A 13,941-nucleotide genomic window follows, 5' to 3' on the forward strand; every position below is an offset into this window, starting at 1 on the left:
GTCCTTTTTTAGCTTGTATACTATAGGAAAACTATCTTCTCAAATATGTTCTCTCAAGTTATGTAGCCTGGGCTGGCTATGAGACTCTAAGTAGTCGTTCAACCCCATCAGAAATCCAAGAATAACCAGCATTATCTGAAAATATAGGAAGCCTAACTCAGCTTCCAGAACTGAGACAAGCTATACAGACAGCTGCCTACCTACAAAGCCCCCAGTATGTCAGGAAGTCGGAACATTTATATTCAGCCTTCTAGCCCAGGATTATCTGACAGACCTTTGTAATGCAGAATTTTGAAGGACTGATTGCCATGACTTGGCAGAGATTATCAGTTGACTATTCCGCATAGTGTGTCATAGTGACTTTTCCTGGACAGCATCTTGTCTGTAGATGAACAGGCAATTTCTGCCCAGTGGCCACCTAGCCACAATATACAACCTCACATGGAAAAGGCGAAACTGCTAGGAACAGATATGTGTCAACATCAAAACAATAAATAACATTAAATGTCACATTCTGTGGATTTCTACGTGTTTGAAAACCAGCTATCTATGTAAAGTAATCTGGACTGTTGTTTGTTAATTACTCTTGGCTATTTCTGATAAAATTATCTGAAAACATCCTAACAATAAACTCAGAGCCATGAATTTGCTATCTGGCCCTTAACTCACAGGCTTAAACATCCTAGATCAGTTTGTAATGGCAATTATTGAAGGACTAGGTCCAAGCCTTATACTTTTAAAATGTTTGTATCAATAGAAGAAATTTATACCAATGAAAACCTTGATTCTATATCAAAATGATATAGAATCTCTCTACCAAATGAGATATGGCTACACAATCAATTCTAGCTATTTCCTCCCTGTTCCAATTATGACCATTTCTAAATTCCTCGGAATTAGAATAACCTTGGAATAATCACCTCCAGCCCTAAAGCCCAGGGAACTGGGATGACAATTCTTCATAACTTCTTCAAGCTTAATTGTTTTGAGATATCTTTGAAGGAGGAAAGGGTAGGGAAAACGGGGTAGTTGGCTGGCCTTAAGACGAGTTGTCTGTGTCCTGACTGGATCTGGCTGAAAGTCCAAGACATCAGGAGTTCAAGCAGGTCAGTTCTGCATGTCTGACTATGAGACTCACCAAAGCTGTATATTCTGCAATATACAAATCTCAAAACAAAATTTTAGTATCATTAAGATAACCTTTTTTGTTTGATTCTCTGGAATCTAGTCCTCTGAGGGTCTCCCTCTATCAAATCTGATCCATTAGCTCTGGACGATGTCCAGAGCTTAATCACCTTTTCTAAAAACATAAAGACAAAACCTTTTCCCCAAATCAGCATATCCTTCAGCCAGTAACCAGGAAAACCTGAGGCTTGCCCTCTGTCCCAGAGGAACAATAAAACAACCACAATACTCAAAATCATTTTGGTAATAAAAACAATTTAAAACAAATGAAGTAAACTAAACAAATATTGTATGAGCCTATTTAGGCCTTTCTAATTTGTCATGTCAGGATATTAACCCAAAAGTCCTGTGGAGCCCACGTAAGAGAATATGAGTTTCCTGCAGACTTTATTATACCACCTTAAAAACAATTGATTCACACTTCTATCTATACCTGCTTATAAGTAGGCAGCTTGTCAAACCAGGATTTAAACCCAAAATTCCCATGGAGCCCATGGGACAGAATTTGAGTATCCTGTAAGACTTATTAGAGCAATATATCTTTATGCTATCTTTAAAGCAATGAATTCAACCTTTCACTAATATCTGCCTATAGGAAGCAGGTAGTCTTTACTTATTAAGCTCTCTGCCTGGTGCAGATATCTTGTTATACCATCTTTCTATTGGACTCTCTGCCTGGAGCCACAGACAGTTATTAATACCTGTGCATAGCAGGTAATTATCACTGCCCTCTCTACTTGGAGTCAGTGACTAATTTTCCCTATCCTAGTTCTGAACCGTGGGCAAAATTCCCCCCACACACATGATTTGGACAAAATTCATAAATAAATCTATCCTAAAAGCAAATAATCCCCATTTGTAAATTCGCAGTTAAATCATTATCTGCCCTAAGATGTAGGCAGATTCCCTTCGCTGGCCCTCTGACTCAGGGCAGCCATCTTGACTCGGTCCACAGCAGGGGACCTCAAGGTTCCCGTGCTCTTAGAAAATAAAACTCTCTCAGGCTAATAATCTTAAATTTCTAGTGGATTCTTGCCCAACATGTTGGTTCACCACCTGTTGTGGGAAATATTAAAAAAGATGCAACTCATGCTATCTGGTACCAGACAGGCACTGGCAGGCATGGCCAGCCTGGAGACTCCCTGACTCAGAGTTCTGAGATCTCTCCATTCAGCTCTCTAAGTTCCACACAAACACACGCACAGGCACGTATACACACACACATACACACATACATACACAGGCACATGCCACATACACACACACACACACACACACAAATCAGTAAGTAAACACTAAAACTCTATGAGGAACAGACTGAAAATGAAAGGTCAGAGTTGGTGGTTTAGCTCACACAGACATAGAGCATCTGCCCAGCTTGGTGTGGGTAAGGTCTTGAGATCAAGTCCCATAATCAAGAAAGGAGAGAAAACAGCAGTAACAGCGGTAAATCTTTGATTTTAAAATTTCTAACTTAAATAATCCATTATTCATGTGCTTTTTTTTTCCTCTGAGGAGAAATGAACAGGCATTAAAAGTAAATGGTATTTTGATTCCCTGAATACATTTAATATGCAAAAACAGGGTGTTAAAATGCTAATGTTTACAAATACGCAGGGATTAACTGAGTGACTTACATTTTTAGTTATCAATTCTGAAAATCGAGGGCAAAATGAAATCTAATTATAGGTATTTGTGAGCTCAGGAAGCTTCTGGGTGCTCAGGTACAGCAACCCAGAGAAAATTCTTGGGCGGCACCAGGAAGTACGTGCATGCTCCAGGTTTTGATACCAGCAGGCATGACTTGAAGGTGCTCCTTAGCCAGCCACAGGCGGGGTGCCAGCCTCCTCGCAGTCCTTATACATAAGGTAAAAACATCCAAGGGCTACTCAGCAGTTCAATGAGGCTAAATTTAGTCCCAACATTGGGAGGCAGAAGCAGGCAGATCTCTGAGTTCGAGGCCAGCCTGGTCTACAGAGAGAGTTCCAGGACAGCCAGGGCTACACAGAGAAACCCTGTCTGGAAAAAAAAAAGAGTGCTTGACCCAAAGACCCTGTGTACCCCTTCTTTTCACTGCCCTCCATGTCTTAATCTCTCGACGGCAGGTGAGTAGCCCTGGTCCCTACACCATCCTGACCAATCTGTTGTTTGTGTAAGCCTCTTCCTTCCCACATGAGTCTGTTTGCAATCAGACTCTGTCTTTCACCGGTGCTGGCTTCCAAGCCTGCTAGGAGGGAGACTTCCTCTCATTCCCTTGGTATGCCTATCCAAATACACTTCACCAGCAAATTCCCTGAGTCTCCTCACAGTCCATCTGCAGAAGATCGTTAATGAAGATGTTAAGTCAGGCTGGCACACAGAACGCTGCCTAAGGCCAGCCTTCTGATTCTCTTCTTCCATCCAACAGAGAGGGCGTGTCATTTGTCATTAGGTCTTGTTACAGTTTTTGGCCCCTTGAAGAACTCATGTGAGGTAGCTCGTGTCGCTCTCTGCTTGACTTAGTCTGGCAAGTGAACCCGTGAGCAGCTGAATTAAATGTCACCACAGGACTGCGCATCTGTTACATCATGCTCACCTATCGCTCTCTACGCTCATAAATCTTTACAATCAGAACAAACTAGTCCAGCATGATACTTCTAACAAACATTCTCTTTTGTTAGTGTGGCTCATGCCCAAAAGAAAATAATAGACCAGTGGGCAAAAGTAATAAAATTTCATAGCTGGTTCAAACACGGTCAAGTGGTAAATAAAACTAACAACGGCCTGGCAAGAAAGAGACAATTGCAATACACAGTGTCTCCAAAGGATGGGTTTAAAGAAGAGACTCACAAAGCTCATCACAACAGAGTCCTGGAGAGATTGAAAAAGCAAGAATAGGTGTATTTTCCCTGAACTTGTGTGTATGTGTGTTAGTGTATGTGAATGTATGTGAGTGTGTGTGTGCTTGTATGTATGTTAGTATGTGTATCCATGTATGTGTGAGTGTGTTGTAAGTGTGTGTTAGTGTGTGTTTGTGTTAGTGTATGTGTGTGTATCCATGTATGTTCAAGTGTATTGTGAGTGTGTGTTAGTGTGTGTGTGTGTTTGTGTGTATGTTAGTGTGTGTGTATCCATGTATGTGCATGTTGTATGTGTTAGTGTATGTGTTTGTGTGTATGTTAGTGTGTGTGTGTGTATGTGTTTGTGTGTAGGCTAGTGTGTGTATCCATGTATGTTCGAGTGTGTTGTGAGTATGTGTTAGTGTGTGTGAGTGTGTGCTTGTGTGTATGTTAGTGTATGTGAGTGTGTGTGTTTGTGCATAGGCTAGTGTGTGTATCCATGTATGTTCGAGTGTGTTGTGAGTATGTGTTAGTGTGTGTGAGTGTGTGCTTGTGTGTATGTTAGTGTATGTGAGTGTGTGCTAATGTGTGTGTATCCATGTATGTTCAAGTGTGTTGTGAGTGTGTGTTAGTGTGTGTGTGTTTGTGTGTATTAGTATGTGTGAGTGTGTGTATATGCTAGTGTGTGTATCCATGCATCTTCGAGTGTGCTGTGAGTGTGCATGAGTGTGTGTTAGTGTGTGCATGTGGGAGTGTTTTAGAGGACCCTGGATTGTGTCACTCTCAGGAGCACTTTCCATTTGCCTTTAAACAAGTTGGAGACTGTAGGATTTGTTTGGATCTGGTTGGGGGTCTTATTTAGCTGGTTATCTGGGAAAAGAAATCTCAGTTGAGGCCATGCCTCCATCAGATTGGCCTGTAGGCGAGCCTTGAGGGCATTTGTTGATTAATGATTGCTGTGTAAGCGCCCAGCTCACTTGGGGGCAGTGCTACTCCTGGGCACGTGGGCCTAGGTGAGCTGAGAAAGCCACAGGAAGCGAGCTAATCAGTGTGTTCTAGGGCCTCTCTTCAGTTCTCACCTCTAGGTTCTTGCTCTGACTTCCCTCAGGGAAGGACACTAAGTAGTAAGATAAGATGAACCCTTTCCTGCCAGGTGCTTTTGTCACCGTCTGTGCCACAGCAAGAAGCAAACTAGAGAAATGGTTACCCTTGCTCCTGTCCCCGCCTATTTTTCAACAGTGGTAAAATACGCCATCTCAGCACTCTGAAGGATGTGACTCAGTGCTCCTGAGTGCAGCTACGGCTTGCCCCCCTGGCTTCCTTAGCCGCTTTCTCAGCTCTCCTCAGACCACATTCCCAGGGGTAGCCCTGCCCCCACGTGAGTGTGCCCCCTTCCACATCTATCATTAATCAGGTACAGCTATAATGATATGCAGCCGTCATGACCCTGCGTCTCTAGAACACCTTACAAAATTCTATATCCATTAAGCAAGAGCTCCCATCCTCCTGCCCCTCCCACCCGTCCAACCACTGTCCCTCTTTCTGTCCCTACAACTGTCACAACATAAGGCACCTCATGTAAATGCGATTGAACAGTTTTCTTTCACTTTTAAATAATGTCCTCTTTTATATTTGTATGAAGTTAAAATTACTCTTAAAATAGTACAGAGGCCAGGCTTGGTGATATACACCTATAGTCGGAAACTCAGCAGTCCAAGGCAGGAAGATTGATAGTTAAAAGCTAGCCTGGGCTAGTTGTTAACTTCAAGGACAGCCTGTAAATTCTGTGACTCTATTTTAGGAAAACCCAAAACAGAAAGAAAAAGAAAAACTCACACTAACAGCAAGTTCAAGGGAGAAGCTAAACATAATAGATGTTTCCCAAAAGTGAGATTTATCAAAATAACTGGACAAGAGAACAACTGTAGATTTCATTTCACAGATTTCAAAGGCTAAATGTCAAGATTCTCAACATGGCGGTAAACAAAGCTGTCCCCTTAACAGTGGTTCTTAAACCTTCGTGCACGTAAAAATGCATTCCTGGTGGCAGCAGAGATGGCTCAGCACATAGGAGCTCATGCCACTCTTGCAGAGGACACAGAGTCCTAACAGTACAGTCCGACCAGTGCTCCAGCTCCAGGATGTCTAATGTCCTCTATGACCTCTGAACACACCTAAACCCATGTGCACATCTATGTATATGTGTATGTGTATATAGACTTAGTGTCTGTGTGAGATGTGTTACAATCCTCCCAGAGACTTTAAGTCTCTCTAGATTACTTGAGCTACTTAATGCAATATACTATTCATAATTTACATAGTCAATATTATGTAGATGTTTGCCATATTGTATTGTTTAGGGAATAATAGAAATGTCTATATGTCTACATTCTATATGTGTGTGTATGTGTATATGTATATATAAATGCCAAAAATAAAACAACCACCACCTACCCAATAACCAAAACAATACTGAATGGGACCCAGAGGTCTGACGTGTTGCCAGGGGCCTTGGGAGTATCGGAGGATTATCAGCTATGGTCACCTCAGCAGATTAGACTGTGACAACTGCCTCTGCTCAGTTTGATCAAGCAATCTCGGATGAAGTCAGAATCATAGAGCGCTGACACCTGTTAGGACTCGTTACAACTGCTTCACTCTGCACCCCCAAACGTCACCACAGCCTGAGGACAAGACTGGGGCTTTTCACTTTGGTTTTCTTTTCTGGGCCTTTGTGTGGAAAGAAAATACTGGCTGTCCCCCGAGGTGTGCTCAACTGTGAAAGATCATTATCTAGCTCTTGTCCCCTTTACAGCTGTGCTTTCCTTCCTTCTAGAACATGTCTGTGCTGGAGAATCACCACTGGCGATCTACAATCGGCATGCTTCGAGAATCGCGACTCCTTGCTCACTTGCCGAAGGAAATGACGTAAGTGCTCTAGAGATGAAGCAGACTGATGCTCACACGGTAAAGATAAGTCACGTTCTCCGGGGCGTGCTGGGGACCCGGCATCAGTGCGCGGAGCCGGCTGCTGGCTCTCCTGCCCTCATTTGATTGTCCAGCCAGAGATTCGGTATCAGGTACCGAAACCCAGACACCAGACTCTCTGTGCGCTATGAAAAGGCCTCACATGGTCTGTGACCTAAAGCCGGAGGAAAAGGTAATAAACAGCCCCGTGCTTACACACTCTTCGGCCCTGCCAAATTCCTGTCCCTTATGTTAGCAAAACCGTCCTCCCCGTTTAGATACAAAGAATAAATATTTGTCAAGAAAGAACATAGGAATTTGCAAACTAGATTAAGGCTTTATCTTTGCCAGTCTCAGGACAAAGTAGGAGTCAGAAGGTTTTGTTAAGGTGTGTGTCACCCATTACTCTATTTCTAGCAGTGTGAAAGCTGTGGCAGGAGGATCACTGTGAGACTGAGGGTAGCCTGGGCTACAGAGAAAAACTCTTCAAAAAATAAATAAGACAAAATTAATTTAAAGGATATGTTAACTGACTTGGCCAGCCATTTTTTTGTCATTGATCAGATTAATGTCTTTTGGGGGTTGTTTGTCTTTTTGTTTATTTATTTTTCCAAGACAGGGGTATTTTTGTGCAGCCCTGACTTTCCTGGAACTTGATCTGAAGACCAGGATGGCCCTGAACTCAGAGATCCTCCTGCCTCTGCCCCCCCCCCCCCCGACACACACACACAAGTGCTTAAATTAAAAGTGTACGCCACCATGATCAGCTATTTTTTGCCTTTTAAGCAGAAAATAATACTTTTCACAGTCTAACGTTTGTCTGGCCTGAATCTTCCTCATTTCTCTCATGGCCCCAACTTAGCCAAAACACTATTTTACAACACGACCACTAACTCAGATCTCTTTTATGGCAATGTATAGGACCCAAGGGAGTTGGGTGAGTGACAAAATCACCATTGTCTTACGAATAGGTGGGAGCCTGAGCCCCAGGTCAGGGTGATGCTCTGCTATAGGACAGGCAGTATTCTCTGCACTCATAAGCTTTCTCGGGGACCTCAGTGCATTTCACATGCATCCCCAGCTCAGGAAGGAATGCTCAGCTTACAGGAGGAGCTGAGCTCTTTTTAACCCTCTGGAAATTAAAAAATTAAATTAAATTAAATTAAATTAAATTAAATTAAATTAAAACAGAAAAGAAGGAAGGTGGACAGAAAAAGAGGAATAATTGGGAAAGAAGCAACAAAGGACCCAGTGTGACCAACCTTCCCCAAACTCACACTCACACACACACCCACACACACACTCACACTCACATCCACACTCACACTCACACACTCACTCCCAGGGATTGCACTAAAGTACCATTTATCTCTGAGCCACTGTGTCTTTGTAAGACGCTGTGTGACAAATTGCTGTTCCTGGAAGACTAATCATTACACAGTAATGGGACTTTATAACAAAACTTATATTCATCGTTATTAGCTTTTCTACCTTCAAGTAAATCATTTAAGGTTAGTTTTCTGACCTTTAAAAGCCAGCTACGCTGCATGCAGAAACTACAGAAAGTTAAGGAAAGTACTCATTTGAACGATCGATAGCGAGTTGTCGCCTTTGAAGAAGAAAACGGTAGACAGAATACTGACGGGTTCACGTGGTTCAAAGAAGAAACCCACAAGCTCAGCAACCCTGTCTGGGAGAAACAGTCTCCATTAGCTCAGCAGCTACATTTCCTTTCAGTGCTTTTAGTGCAACCTCGTTTTAACAAAACCCAGGACATGGGTGCAAGTTCTGTTTGTTGTTCTTTTCAGGTTTTTGTTTTGTTCTTGTTTTGCTCATGTGTGTGCCTGCTGGGTTGTATGTACACTACATACACTCAGGCACACTCATTAGCCAGAAGAGGAGGTTGTTCCTGGAGCTAGAGTTGGTTTTAGGCTCTCGTGAGCCCTCCAGTGTAGGTGCTGGGAATCGAACTCAAGTCCTCAGCAAGAACAGCAACCACTGACCATTTCTCCATCCCTTCTGTTTAGACTGAGACAGGATCTCACCTGTCACCCAGGCTGACTTCAGACTTACAACGATTCTCTTGCCTCAGTCTCTCAGGTGATGAGATTAAGGAAAATGGTCACCACACCTGTCTTGTGTTATACTTTCTAGCCTAATAGTGTACCTTTACTAAAAAAGCTTTTTCTATATCATCTATAAATTACTGAAAGTTATTATATTGACTGTTTGTCAATATTATATCCAAATAGATGTAATTATTCGCTATTGTTTGGAAATTATGTGGTTTCCAAATTATTTCATTATAAATAACATTTTTATTTTTATAATAAAATAAAAAGGAAATAAAATAAAATAAAAGGAAGCATAAAACTAGTGTTATATTGTGTTTGAGACAGCAATCCATTGGTATCTATATGATGAAGGTTTTCAACTAGTATGCAGTAAGTTTTCAAGGTGCCCATCAGATGTTTGGATTCCAATTTTACTTGTAGTTTGTAATAAAAATGTTAGAAACCCCAGCGTGGGCTTTCTACTACCCACCTTAGCCCGTTTATGTGTTCAGACGAAAGACACACCTAGTAGTTGTATTTTGAAAGATGTCGTAGGCAGCACAATAGCTGGGCAATTGCCTGTCCTCTGTGTGGTTAGAACCTACCTTCCTATCTATAACCCAAGTTATTACTTCTGATGTTTTATCTGGGCTGCTCTTAGCTCTAATTGGCCAGCCCACAGGACCACGTTTTTTATAGCTCAGCGAACACATGGTGGCTCTCCTGTCTCCTCTCCTCTACGTTCTTTACCAATCAGAATTAACTTGGGGTGGGGTCCCAAAGGCACGGGTAGACTCTAGGTTTTGGGGACCTGCTCGTATCATTACAATAGACAGTAAAAGACAAAACCTCAACAATCCCCCCCTTTAGTCCAATAACAACATGAACTGTCTCTCAAATGGAGTGGTGTTTTCTATTGCATTCTTAAATGCTTACAATTATGACACATATGTCAACACATACACACACAGAGAGCCTGAAAACCCCTCTCTTCAATCACCATGAACCTTTCACTTCAGCTGACATTAAGAAATTTTATGTATTTATTAACCATTGCTATTTTTTAAAGCGGTATTTATTTATTATATGTGAGTACACTGTCGCTGTCTTCAGACACACCAGAAGAGGGCATCAAATCCCATCACAGATGGTTGTGAGCCACCATGTGGTTGCTGGGAATTGAACTCAGGACCTCTGGAAGAGCAGCCATCTCTCTAGCACATCATTGCTCCTTATTTAGTGATAATATTTTTACTCTTTTACCATTTTATCACTGTTTCTCACTTGTAAGAACTCTGTGTATATTATATATAGTAACTAATTTTTATTTATCATATATATTACTTAAGGTTCTTAGTTTGCCTTTCTATTTGACTCAGGAAATAACGCTCCTAGATAAAATAATATAATTTCTGATTGTAAATTTAATAACTACTTGTATTTTTAAGTACATACAATATTGAGAACTATAAAGAAAAGGTAATCAACCAAAATTAAACTTTGCATTATTACCACAGAGATCACACTTTGCGTTCCTTGTATCCTGTTTTCTTATACAATAAAACATAAAATTTTTTCATATCAATAAATGATCCTAGTGTTTATAGTTTTATATCACAAAGGCAGCAGAGTTATAACTGCCTATTCATGGGTTCTTTTCCCCCTAAGATGTTTTGTTACCATAAGCAACAGTAAGATAAGTATCATCAAAGATCTTTCTAGTTACATCTTGCTAACATGTTAATATAAATTTGTAGATGAGCTTTTTTTTATTCTTATATTATGTGCATTGGCGTTTTATCTACATGTCAGATCTTGGAGTCACAGACAATTGTAAGCTACAGTGTGGTTGCTGGGAATTGAACCTGGGTCCTCTGGAAGAGAGCACCTAGTGCTCCTAACCCCTGAGCCATCTCTCCAGCCCTGATAGATGAGCTTTTAATGATCTCATTCCTACCACCAATTGATTTTCACAGTAATCTCCCAATTACTCCCCAGACTCATTACACTAATTTACATCTTGGAAATCAGAGGAGAACATATCCCATGATATGGATGTTCTGCCCTGATAATGCACCCAAGACAAACATTTGTGCCTGTGTAACTGGGAGCACATAAGTATTCTTCTGGGACCTTTTTCATAGTAGTCAGAAACTAGAATCAACTGAAGTGGCCATCAAACATGGATTCGTACTATAGTAAATGGAATACCAATTATTGATGAAAATTACGTATTGGAGACTACATGTCAACACAGATGAATTTAATATCAAGCCAAAAAAGACAAGACATGAGCCAGGCATGGTGGCATACTACTGAAATTCCAGCATTTGGGAGGTGGAGACGGGAGAGCCAGTGTTCAAAGTCAGCCTTACTACATAGTATGTTAAGGCCTTATCTGGACTATATGAAATCCTGTCTCAAAACAACAACAAAAGAGGCAACACGCTCTAGTCACGTATGTACACCTATGTACGTGCCAGCAGGACCAACTGCACTCAAGTTAACCAAGAGGGGGAGGGGCATAAAAGAGAGAGAGAGAGAGAGAGAGAGAGAGAGAGAGAGAGAGAGAGAGAGAGAGAGAGGTCAGAGTGAAGGTCTGGGAAGAGTTGAAGGGAAGGGGGTGTGTTCCAGTGAAAATACATTGTACTCATGTATGAAATTCTCAAGGAATAAAATTATCTTAAAAAATAAATAATACAAAGCCCAACTATAAAAATAGGATGGCAAGACATATTAATATATGCCATATTGTATATTCTATTATGCTGTATTGTATACCATATAACTTAAACTCTGAAAGTAGCTGAAGTTAAAACATTTTCTTAAACATGCACAGTGGAAAAGTTACTGTGAATAGAAAAAGTAGCCAAGGGTAGTTACAGCAGGCTTGCTGAAGAAACGGGCTTTGGACGAGGCCAGGGAATCCTCCAAGACAGTGGCAGACAGTGTTCCTATACAGTATCTTGACTCAGTAAAAGGCACAGCCGTGACCTATGCATGCCGCTCCAACGCAGTTCATTCCTACACGTGAACTTTAAACACAGTCACTGACCAGTTCTTTCCTCCTCCTGACTGATTGCAATGCGAGAAGAAAAGCTCTGACCTATTTCTGTAAAGTGTCCCATTTCTCCTGTACCACTGTGCACTAATACGTCTCTTTCCTGCCAGTTTATAGTGGCATCTTAATCGCTTGTTTTGCTTTTAAGTTCGACTGTCTCTTGCTGCCAGTCTATTTTGTATTGTTACTGACCCATTCGATCCTATAATAGCATCTCCATTACCGTCTTCCAAATGATGACCCTTGGTCTGGAAAGGTGGCTCACTGGTTGACAGCACTTACTGCTCTTCCAGGGGACTGGAGTTCAGTTCACAGCACCCACTGGGGCTCACGAGAATCCACTGCCCTCTTCTGGCCACTGTGGGTACTGTCACACATGTGACATGACACACAGACATACACATAAACATATGTACATACACATACACACAAATAAGAGTTAAAAAATAAATGTTTTTGAACATTAAGGCAATCACTGATACGTGGATATTAACTAGCCCAGAAGCTCTGAATACCCAAGACACAAGTAGCATATCAAATGACTCCCATGAAGAAGTAAGGAGAGGGCCCTGATCCTGGAAAAGCCTGATCCAGCATTGAAGGGGAGTACCAGGACATGGAAAAAGGAGGGAGGTGATTGGAGTATGGGTGTAGAGAAGGCTTATGGGACTTATGGGGAGGGGAGGAACTGGGAAAGGGGAAAGCATTTTGGAATGTAAACAAAGAATTTAGAAAAAAAAAAAGAGTATGGCTACTAAGCCGGATGGTGGTGGTGCACGCCTGTAATCCCAGCACTTGGGAGGCAGAGGCAGGTGGGCTTCTGAGTTCGAGGCCAGCCTGGTCTACAGAGTGAGTTCTAGGACAGCCAGGACTATACAGAAAAACCCTATCTCGAAAAACAAACAAACAAACAAAAAAGAGTATGGCTACCATCTTTTCTTTCTCTATGAACATCTTAACTTCAAGCTACTCAACCCACAACCCAAACTTCTGTGATTTATTTCCCAAATCTTTTTGTGTCCCCCTCAAAGCATGCTTTTCTTTCTCACTCTTTCAAATCTCCCCCCCACGGCAACCGTGGGAATGTGTAATGAGCACCGCTTCATCCACATGAGGTTTCAGTCTCTCCACGCTGCCCTGACAGGAGACTCGCTCTCAGGCTGTGAGGGACTGAGATGCAGTGTGATAGCACATTAAAGACTAAAGAGGCAAGCCCCGGGGTGGTGCGAGCATTGATGGATCGATTGATCTTCCTGAGTGGGGTTTGCTGTGTGAGTGTGATTCTCTCTTTTGTTCTTGGGGATGCAGACAGGATATCGAACAGCAGCTGGGCTCCCTGATCTTGGCCACGGACATCAACAGACAGAACGAGTTCCTGGCCCGCTTGAAAGCTCACCTCCACAATAAGGATTTGAGACTAGAGAATGTACAGGACCGGCACTTCGTGCTTCAGGTAAGTGAGCAGCAAAAGCCACCTAGCCTGGTCAAGCGACAACACTTAGGGATGCAATCAATGGTTTTAGCACGTTTTGGGAGCTACACGCCGAGATAAAGCAAGAGTCCTGACCTACTTTGTTAAAAGCTCTGAAAGACATGCAGCCGTTAAGTGCTTTCCAAACAAGCAAAAAACAAGTTTTCAGAAAGTAGAAAAATCGCTCCTTTTTCCTGGTTTGGCAACTGCCTCCTCACAGAGTAACCTCGATGGAAGGTTTCATGTATCGGTAAGCATGCAGCCCTTTGTCTTACTTACTTTCCTGTCGCTGTGAAGACAAATGTTTAATTGGAGCCTTGCTTACAGTTCCAGTGAGCTCATGACAGTTGGAACAGAGAGCCTGGCAACTTGCGCAAGCGTGGC

The 13,941-nt window shown here is 42.0% G+C and overlaps 1 protein-coding gene across 4 annotated transcripts in view; it reads left to right on the plus strand.

The window, feature by feature from the left end:
• Pde7b (phosphodiesterase 7B) overlaps nt 1-13,941 on the plus strand; it is a 342,947-nt gene that overhangs the window by 311,775 nt on the left and 17,231 nt on the right. For all 4 annotated transcript variants that reach the window (XM_052169419.1, XM_052169420.1, XM_052169421.1 and 1 more), the window contains 2 exons: nt 6,841-6,932; nt 13,395-13,539. In XM_052169419.1, the coding sequence (XP_052025379.1) occupies nt 6,841-6,932; nt 13,395-13,539 (237 nt within the window). The remainder of the gene's footprint in view (nt 1-6,840; nt 6,933-13,394; nt 13,540-13,941) is intronic.

Source organism: Apodemus sylvaticus, chromosome 23 (genome assembly GCF_947179515.1).
Source record: "Apodemus sylvaticus chromosome 23, mApoSyl1.1, whole genome shotgun sequence".
NCBI lineage: Eukaryota > Metazoa > Chordata > Mammalia > Rodentia > Muridae > Apodemus > Apodemus sylvaticus.